General features: G+C 39.5%; 1 protein-coding gene across 3 annotated transcripts in view; it reads left to right on the top strand.

The window, feature by feature from the left end:
* LOC149224889 (uncharacterized) overlaps positions 1-10,686 on the top strand; it is a 45,603-nt gene extending 34,917 nt beyond the window's left edge. For 2 of the 3 annotated variants that reach the window (XM_089386322.1, XM_089386321.1), the window contains 2 exons: positions 8,922-9,032; positions 9,426-10,686. In XM_089386322.1, the coding sequence (XP_089242448.1) occupies positions 9,631-10,395 (765 nt within the window). In that variant the 5' untranslated portion in view covers positions 8,922-9,032; positions 9,426-9,630 and the 3' untranslated portion in view covers positions 10,396-10,686. The remainder of the gene's footprint in view (positions 1-8,921; positions 9,033-9,425) is intronic. The other variant, XM_089386323.1, reaches the window with a different exon arrangement.
* Positions 10,687-10,914: the final 228 nt, after the last annotated feature.

Here is a 10,914-nt window from a genome sequence, read left to right on the forward strand (position 1 = left end):
TATTAGTTTTTAAAACTGACCATAACTATAGAATTCAACAAAATGCACTCTCCTTCTTCTCTTGGTCTATGCCTCTCTCAAGTGTTCTCATGCATTTTTTAACTTCTTCCATCTTGTTTCTATTTATGCTCTTAATTTTCTGTATCTTAGCAACTAATATCTTTAATCCTAGCAACCATCTTATCTCAACAATGTGTATATGGTTAGATTAGAACAAATCTAATTCTAGATCTAAGACTTTTGTGATCCATAATGGTGATATCAGTCTTTCTGATTAATCACATCGTTAGGATTTGGTCGACGTTTGGAACCAACTAATGTTGTTCATCCTCAGGATAAGGTGAGAAATCAATAGATTTGAGGGAATAAATAGCAAGGATGCATCACTGCCCAGAGTTTGCTGTTGGAAATAGTCATTGGGGAATAGCCGTTAGGTAATTTGTTATGTAATAAATAAATATTTAGTTTTGATATTTTAAATTGTTAAAATTAAACTTAGTTATAAAATAACTGTTGTGTAATAAATAAATATTAAATTTCAATATTATAAATGGAATATTATAATTAAATATTATATATATATATATATTTTCTAATATTCTAGTTTGTCTAAAGTATTTCATTTAGATTTCTAAGACTAGAAGAATATAGAAAATTTGACTTCCACTTTTATTTAATTAAGCGAAATTACAAAATGCTATTATTTTCCACTTTTACCAAGTGTTCACTAGAAGTTGACTTGAACTACTTCTCACATGTTAACACTTGACTTGTTTAAGAAGCTCCTGCTCAAGCTATATTTTTCAATAGAGATGCCTATTTGTGCAGATTGAAGAAATCTCTTTAGGAGCTGAAGTAGTCACCCCATGCATGGTACCCTATAATTGATGCGTACTTGTTAGGTTCGGGTTTCACCAAAACTGCTATAGATCCCAAATTTTATTATTTATTTGATAGATTTGATCTACTTGTTTTGGGCTTGTATGTAGATGATTTTATACTTATGGGAGTTTAGAGAATCTCATTGCAAGGCGCAAGGCTGAGTTAGCACAAGAATTTGACATTAAGGACAGTGGAATGATGCACTATCTCTTAGGTGTAGTGGCATGGCAGCATATAGGTGAAGTTTTCCTTGGGCAGGGAAAATAGATAGTTGAGATCTTGAAAAGGTTCCAAATGATGGATCATAAACCCATGAACACTCCTATGATGTCAAAATTGAAGTGCGCCTGAAATGAAAAAAAGGTGGAAAAATAAAGAAAAAAATGCCCCTTCTCCCAACAATCCTTATTTACTATTATATTGATATGCCCCTTGTATTTGCCTAACACCTTTCTCATTGGTTAATTGCTAGCATTTGGGGTTTGTCAGCCTGTGGTGAAGAAAGTGGAATCGAGGTGAAGTGGGAGTTGATTTGGTATCCACATTGGCAGACTGCATCTCATCTGCAAGCTTTAGAGCCTCAATATGTATGTATATATCATGGTTTTAAAAACTGGTTTGGTCCAACTTTGAACCGGTCAAACAAGTCAAGCGGATAGTGCCTAAGATCAACCCAGTGAACAATCTAGATTGGTGAACCAGTTTGGTGTGAAAATTCCAATACGGAATCCTATTGCAACTACTGCAAATTATTCTTCTAACTGAAAATTTAATTATGTAGTTTATTTGCTATGACAAACAATGAAAAAAATCACAATTGCAATTTTCACCATAAAAATACTGCGAAAAATAAAATATTGGAAACTGAGAAATTCTAGCACACACATAAGAATTTTAAAACAGTTATTTTTAGACAATTGTCCCCGGAAAAACCCAATTTGGGAAAACCGGTGCAGCAGATGAGGTTTTTTTTATTAATCTTCAACAACAATTTTGAGTACAATTATTTAGATGCCCAACTGGTAATCTAATCTGAGGAAAATACTGGCAAAAAAAATATCGTGAAAATTTTCTCTCACCCCACAGTGATTTTCTTCCTCTAAAATTGCATCCCTAGCCTCTGCGTTGAGCTCCCTGCGCCACCCTCTGCGCAGAGCTTACGCTGGCCCTCTGCAAATTTCGACCTTCCTTCCTTTGCCTCTTTCGAGGACTGGAAATCTTCCTCCCAGAATGTTGTTGCCCTCCTCTTCCACTTGCTACTCACCCTCTAGCTCTATCTTCTCTAATGAATTGCTGCTACTGAGAAAATCAAACAGCTTGGCTAATGAGTATCTGCACTGGTGTGTTCTCCATCGCCACATCGACTTCCTCTTATAATCCGTTGTTGGTGAACCAACGACAAAGATTAAAACATAATCGATCGCTAGGATCATCTTGGATGGATCAATGTGAATTTGTAGATGATTCTTGGTTTGACTTAATTGATTCTGATTAATTAACCATATTCCCTAAGTTTAGACTTAGGAAATATTTAAAAATTGGTAATAATCTAATTAGTCATTTCTAGGCAGAATTTCCAGAAACGATTTTTGGGTTTTGGAGATATCATGTATTCTGGCCTCTCCACCAAACTTCAAGGCTAGAACACATCTGATGCTACAAAAATTAACACTCCCTCTTAGCGAGAAATGTGTTCTAGTGCAACTGCACGCCTAGTAACAACACCCTGTCTCTGTGTCATCTCCTGTCACGCTGCTAATGTCTGGCCATACTGCCCACCAACCACTGCGCAACTTTGATATATGCTGCATCTGTGCTGTTGTTGACCCTTTTGAATTGTTGCCAACACTGCGTCTGCACTGCAACTCCCTCTCATCTGTTGCTGCTACAATTGCAACATCTGCATCTGAAAAGCATCCAAAATAGCTTGTCCTTGCTACTGAAACGGGTTATCCACCATACCCATATTTTCTCTAAAATAGATGAACTTAGCTCACCTTAGAGCTTTTGTGAGTATATCTGCAACCATCTCTTCTATGGGAACATACTGTAGCTAGATTGCTCCATGTTGTACACAATCTCTTACTAAGTGACACCGAATATCGATGTGCTTCGACATGTCATGAAACATTGGATTTTCAGAGAACTTTATGCAACTCTGATTATCACAATAGACACTAGTCGTCTCCATCCTCTACATGAACAAGCTTACTAGCAACTTCCGAAGCCATATAGCTTTGCACGTAGTTGTGTTGGCTGCCATATACTCTGCTTCTACAAAGCTCAGTGCTATTGACTTTTGCTTCCTGCTACACCAAGAAACCATCCCTGATCCAACACTGAAGCAATACCCGGAGGTACTTTTCCTGTCCACTGAACTGCCTGCCCAATCTGCATCTGTGTACCCACAAGTCTGACGTCATCCCCTCGAGTATATCTCAACCCATACTCGATTGTGTCGCAAACATACCTCAGAATATGCCTTGCTGCTACCCAATGTACCCTCTTCGGCTCTACCATGAACTGACTAAGGGTATTGACTACGAAGCAAATATTTGGCCTAGTGTTGACCAAATACATGAGAGACCCAATAAGCTATCTATACAAGGTGGGGTTGACATCCTTGTCATCTGATGCATCTATCCTCTCCAGTTGGTAATCCTGGACGTAGACATGGATCTGCAATCCTGCATTTTGAACCTCTTCAAAATATATGTAGCGTATCTTCCTTGCCCAAGGAAGATCTCCCCATCCTTCTACCACACTTCCAATCCTAGGAAATAATGCATCAACCCCAAATCCTTCATGTCAAATTTTGCTGCCAGGTTCCTCTTGCAATCCTCTATGAGCCTTGATGATCCTGTAAAAAAGAGATCATCCACATACAAAACTAAAATGAGTGGTTCACCTTCTATCATCAAATCGTAAAGGTTGGGATTTGTGTCACTCTTGACGAATTCCATTTGCTGCAAGTAGCTATCAATCCTACCATACCATGCCCTGGGAGCCTGCTTGAGTCCTTATAGAGCTTTCTTCAATCTGCACACATAAGTGTGCCTCTCATGAGTCTCAAAGCCCTTTGGCTGTTCTATGTACACTTTTTCCTTTATCACCCTATTCAAGAAGGTTGTCTTGACGTCCATTTGGTGAATTTTCCATCCCATCTGAGCTGCTAGAGATATAACTGACTGGATAGATGTGTATCTGGCAACTGGGGCAAAGGTCTCCTCATAATCTATCTCTTCTTTTTGTGCATACCCCTTTTCTACGAACCTAGCCTTGTACTTTTCCACACTGTTGTCTGCCACATATTTGATCTTATAGATCCATCTAGAACCTACAACTGATCTGTCTTCCGACCTTGGCACTACCTCCCAAACATCATTTGTCATGATAGAGCTATACTCTTCTATCATGGCATCTAACCACATCTGATGCTGTGCGGCCTCCTGAAAGCTGGATGGTTTTGCAACCTGAGCCAAAAATGCTTGGTACCTGTAAGGTTGTTTGCGCGGTCATTTGCTTGTCCTAGGAATTCTAGTAAACTCTTCTGCGTCTCTTAATGTCTGACGAACCTCTATGTTGGCTCTACCACTAGTCGTGGGCGGTTCTGCCAGCTCCTCCTCATCCTGTCTCTGCTGCTCCATTAGCTGAGAACTCCTCAGATTTCCTGCACCTGAGGAAATACTGGTACTGGTCACAGTACTTGATCCTTGTGACTGTCCTCTTGCCTGTCCCATTGGCTGCCCCTATTGTTGGACCAAAGGAGCTTCTGCTGACTGATTCTGATCACTTGCAGGCATCTCACGAGATCTCCTGAAAGCTCGATCCTCCATGAACTTCATGTCTCACCTTACTACAATCTTCCTATTACTAGGAATGTAGATTCTGTATGCCTTTGAGGTTTCGCTGTACCCAATGAAGAACCCTTTCTCTGCAGTCTGATCCAGTTTGGTCCGTTTATCATCTAGCACGTGGCAATAAGCAATGCTGCCAAAAATTCTGAAGTGGCTAACTTCTGGCTTCTTCCCTATGAAGACTCCTTCTGGCGTTTTCTTCCCCAATGCTCTATGAAGAGTCATGTTCTGAATATATACTATCGTGTTACATGCTTCTGCCCATAGAAATCTGGGTAGATCCTAGTCATATAACATAGCCTTCGCAGCTCCAACAATGGTTTTGTGTTTCCTCTCCGCTACACCATTCTGTTGTGGATTATATGGAGTTGTCTATTTTTTTACTTCGCACAGAAATCTGTGAAGTCCTTGTCAATATATTCTCCACCATTATCTGAGCGAAGCACCTTGATCTTCTTCCCTGTAGCATTCTCCACCAGAGCTTTAAACTCTCTGAAACGATTAAAGACCCCATTCTAGAATGGTCATCAATAAAGGTGACGAAATATTTGGTACCGCTGAGAGCTCTAGTGGACATCGGGCTGCAAATATTAGAATGTATGAGTCCTAACATGCCATCAGCGCTACTGTGACTTCTTGGAAATGCTGCCTTAGCATGCTTTTCAAGTATGCATCCTATGCACACATCATCGTGTTCCGTGCCAAGTTCTGGAACCGTTTCTCTGAGCATCATGAGTGCTCCATGGTGTAGATGTCCCATTCTCTTATGCCATAACTCATTGTGCTCCTTCCCACTGCTATTGTCGCTACCTATTAGTGTCATTGGAGAATTGATTTGTAAGTGGTACAATCTGTTACTTCGAACTCCAATCTGTCTTACCCTTTTCCAGGTCGGGTGTTTGACATGCATTTTCTTCCCTACGAAGTGAATATCATACCCCTTATCCTGTACCTGGGCTACTGAAATCAGGTTCATACCCAATCCTGGCACATGCAATACATCTGTAGCGCTGATGCTTGCTCCTGACTCCTAAAAACCTATGGTACCTCTCCCTACTGGAGTACATTTCGTTCTGTTTCCCATAGTGATTTGGAAGTCCATCTGCTCCTCTTTGTAGCTAGAGAAACATTCTCTAACCCCTGTCATGTCAGCTGATGCTCCATTGCCTATATACTAGACTCCTTGTGAAGCTGATCCTGCAAACCAAGCAAATTTGTCTTCCAATTTGGAAGACAAATCTGAAGTCTCCTGAATGTTACTTCTGTCCATGGCTATGCTGAAGAATTTATAGTGTGTTATTCCTCTTTTCCACCCTGACGTTGTCTCTGCTCTAGTGAACTGCTGCAAAAACCCTCTGTGTCCAGCTAGAGATCTGCTCAACAAGAAAATTTGAGCTGCTCCCTCTGCCTCTGGAATCACTTGCTCTGGAAGAATAATTTTTTTTTGTCCCTCTTAGAAAAATCGGTCTTTCTCAAACAATTTGGTGTCCTGGCAAAAAGACTCCACTACCCTTGGGAATTTGGGTCTGCTGCCCATGATGAGCAGCGAAATTCCTTCTCTCTACGCCTCTGAGCTCTTCGGCTAATCAACTGTGCTCTGATACCATGTGAAAATTCCAATACGGAATCTTATTGCAACTACTGGAAATTATTCTTCTAATTGAAAATTTAATTATGCAGTTTATTTGTTACGACAACAACGAATAAAATCATAATTGCAATTTTCACCATAAAAATATTGCGGGAAATAAAATACTGGAAACTGATAAATTCTAGCACACACATAAGAATTTTAACAAAGTTATTTTTGGACAATTGTCCCCGGAAAAACCCAATTTGGGAAAACCGGTGCAACAGATGAGGGTTTTATTATTAATCTTCAACAACAATTCTAAGTACAATTATTTAGATGCTCAACTAGTAAATCTAATTTGAGGAAAATACTGGAAAAAAAATATCGTGAAAATTTTCTCACACCCCACAACTATTTTCAGCCTCCAAAATTGCCTCCATAGCCTCTGCGCTGAGCTCCCTGTGTCACCCTCTGTGCGGAGCTTACACTGGCCCTCTGCAAATTTGGGCCTTCCTTTGACTCTTCCGGGGACTAGAAATCTTCCTCCCAGAATATTGCTGCCCTCCTCTTCCACCTGCTACTCACCCTCTGGCTCTATCTTCTTTGCTGAGCTGCTGCTACTGAGAAAATTGAACTGCCTGGGCAATTGAGTATCTGCACTGGTGTGTTCTCCATCACCACATCAACTTCCTCTTATAATCCATTGTTGGAGCACCAACGACCAAGATTAAAACATAATCGATGGCTAGGATCATCTCTGGATTGATCCGTGTGAGTTTGTAGATGATTCTCGCACTGACTTAATTAATTTTGATTAATTAACCATATTCCCTAAGTTTAGACTTAGGAAGTATTTAAACACTGGTTAATAATTTAATCAAGTCATTTTTAGGAGGAATTTCCAGAAACGATTTTTGGGTTTTGGAGATCTCATGTATTCTAGCCTCTCCACCAAATTTCAAGGTTAGAACACATCCGATGCTACAAAACTAACATTTGGTAACAAGTTGGTACAAACCATGTCGAACTGGTTGACCGTGTCATGAATTGGTCAAGTAACTCACATACCCACTAACACGTTATCAGAGGGTTTTAAGGTTGTTTTAATTAATAAGGGTAAAATCCCTCCTTAAACACTAACACTTTTCTATAGAGAGAACCCTCCCCCTCTTATTTGCCTCACACCTCTCATTGTGAGCTTTTGTGAGCATATGTGAGCTTTCTAAGCTCAGCAACAGCGCTGAGTTTTTTAGTAGTGGTCTAGCAACAATTGCATATTATAAGACTTGATACAAGTCCCATTGTGTTGGATGATATTGATTCAACTTTAGAATGGGTAGAGGAGACTCAGCGATCATAGTTTGATGCTGATTGGATATTGATACCATGGAATTTTGGTGTTGGTGTGGGTGGGGTGGCGGGAAAGGGTCGGGGTTGTTGACCACAATGCAAATCTAGTAGTTAGATTAGGAGTTGAAGGAAGCGAAGTACCAAGCATGGTACATGCAAGCACTATTCATGCAGCTCAGCCAACTCGTGCTAGGCCTTTTACTACTACCGAGATTGTAGATGTCCTTGAGGAGTCTGAAGACTCTGAGCCAGATGATGATTTTGCAGCTCCTATTGAGGATCCCATTTCTAGTAGTGGTGATGAGTTTAATGAGTGATCATATTGATTAGTGATTTGTAGTCGACCATTGGCCTAGTAGCTTGTAACATGGTTTTTGGATTTTAGAGCCATTTAGAGCTTCATTGATTATGTATTTTGTTGCTGATATGTATTGCACTTGGTATGTATTTTGTTGGTCTTTTTGATATATTCACCCTTACATGGTATATAGATGAGCAAACTTCACATATTTTGTCATTGAGTCCGAGTTAATCTAAGTCCAAGTCGAAATTCAAGTTGATAGGTGGCCAAGTCAAATTCTGAGTCCAAGTTTTAAAACTATGGTACACACACACACTCAAATTAGCAATCATGCTATAAGACTGCTCAAGTTTAAAAAACCTGAACTGGCCTAGGGTCAGACCAGGACTGAGCAGCAACTAATCCATAACCAGCCAATAAACCAGTTTACTCAAAAAAACATAAAATTTGAAAATTTTAATAAAGCTATGTGTGTGTGTAGCATAATCTCCAGTTTGAACGTTAATCTTGGAAGCGGTATTCAGTATCATTCTCCGTTTTAAGACACTTCTCTTTAGAAGTGATGCGTAGTTGGCTGGATTGACCCCCTTTCTGCCCTATAGTAAGAGGGTCGAATGGTTGTCTATTATTTGTATATGGAAGAAACATTCCAAAATCTGATCCACTGTTGATATATGCCTTCACAATCAGGATCTATGAGAAATCAAGGGAAAGTTAAAATAATTAGATGATATAATAATTCACATGATATAGACAGAATTACTTTAGAAACGCTAGCACTGTAATGATGCTGGGCTAAGAATGAAAGTGCAAATGCTGGCGTGGTGAGTGGATGAGTCCAGTGTCATGAATGTAAGTCATTGAATTTTGAAGGGATTGTGCTTGAAGTTTCCCTGCCATTCCTGTGATTCTCATGTATGCGACCTAAATAGGATATGCTTTCGTGTCTGATGTGCAGGTAGTGAATTAACTATGGTTGCTGCTTAATTAAACGCCTCAGCAGTTCAAGGATTAAAAGGTCAAGATAGAAGGGACTAAAGCTAATAATAGATATTATACCTTTTTCAAGGTTCTCATTCTAAGCCAAACTTCCTATTTAATGCTCTTTGGACAGAAGTAATGGGCATATGAGAAGCTACATCATCTATGGGGATCTAAATGCAGAGTATTTATTAGGTTTATATTCAACATATTTCTTTATGTGTGCACAGTATTCACTTTCACCTTTGCAGGATGCAAGTGCTGTTTGCCATTTGCTGAATAAGTCACTAGCAATGCTGCCATTTCAGTGACTATTGGAACATCATTCTTTTTGTCAAATGCTTAAATTTCTATCTTTGTAGTTTTTAAAGATATCCTTTGTTTAACCTGCAGGTGTGACTCTTGGAACATCATTCTTTTTGTCAAATGCTTAAATATCTATCTTCGTAGTTTTTTAAGATATCCTTTGTTTAAGGTGCAGGTGCGACAATGCTTATCTAAGCAAATTTCAATTGACCTAATGGTTACCCCCATTTGGGATTTAATCTGGGTGATCAGCAGCCTATTGTTGCTCAAGTTGGAAGTCCTGACATGGTGATTTGATCATATTCTCTTTTTCGAGGAAGATCATTATGCCATTATTTCACAAGGGTTGAATCCTTTCAGAAGATCCAGAGCATCCAATCATGTGGAGCTTTGCATCAAATGCTATATCTGGAACAATGGGGTTTAAGGGCAGAGAAACTTCTGTATGCTCAGATGATGAAGCTTCTTCCAGGAAAAGTGCAGAGGAAAGATTGGAGTGTCCTATATGCTGGGAGTCATTCAATATTGTAGAGAATGTACCATATGTCTTGTGGTGTGGTCACACTCTCTGCAAAAACTGTGTTCTTGGCCTTCAATGGGCAACTGTGAAATTTCCTACACTACCTGTTCAGCTGCCTCTGTTCATTTCTTGCCCATGGTGCCAACTCTTATCCTTTAGGTTGGTTTGGAAAGGATGCCTTAAGTTTCCACGAAAGAACTTCTTTTTACTTTGGATGGTAGAAAGTATGAATGATGAAAGAAGGCTTCATGGATCCATTGGAGGGGATCAGGGAGTTCTGGATTCTGGAAGTGCATCTATCTTGTCAGCTAATCACAGACCTTGTGCACATGTGGAGCATCCATCTCGAAGGTCAAATGGTATAATGGATGTGGTTCGCAATTATATGAATGCAAATATGCTGCATGCCTCATTCCGTAAGTCATTGATTATCTTTGTGCAGATGACAGCAAAATTTCCTCTAGTCATTATATTCCTTTTGATTGTCTTATATGTAATACCTGCGAGTGCTGCAATTCTGGCTCTGTACTGTCTGATAACTATTCTATTTGCCTTGCCATCCTTTCTCATTTTGTACTTTGCTTATCCTAGTCTTGATTGGCTTGTCCGTGAAATAGTAACATGAACACGAGGAATCTTCTGCTGCAGTTTCAATATGTTGGATAGACTAGGCTAGTTGCAATGCACCAATTATTTCTGGACATTGTTCCAGTTTTATAAGGTCTCTGGTAGGCATTGAGTGATGTAGGTCTTAGAATGACCTGGTTTGAGTTATAGCAGGTATCACATCAGTGGTCCCCTGTTTGGATACATAGTGTTGAGTCCCAGTCCTGGACTTGTGCATTTGGGAACTTGAATCATGTAGTGCTGGTGGCATATTTGATAAACATGATGTTTGATGCTTTTGAAAATTGTACATATTGCTTAATTTAGATATATAATCTAATGGGGACCTTATCTACTTTAAATGAACGGGCATTCGTTTTTGCATTTCTTACTCCACAGGGAGACAGGAGATTTCTATCTTAATATCTAATAGCAATCTACTTGACCCATCTAACGAGGATCTCCGATATTATATGAATATCATTAACAATTCTCAGCTGCTAATGTTCTGTAAGTTCTATACAAGAGTGTGTGTCAC

This window comes from Pinus tabuliformis, chromosome Q (genome assembly GCF_031772625.1).
Source record: "Pinus tabuliformis cultivar Carrire ecotype Pingquan chromosome Q, CPIR1, whole genome shotgun sequence".
Taxonomy (NCBI): Eukaryota; Viridiplantae; Streptophyta; class Pinopsida; order Pinales; family Pinaceae; genus Pinus; species Pinus tabuliformis.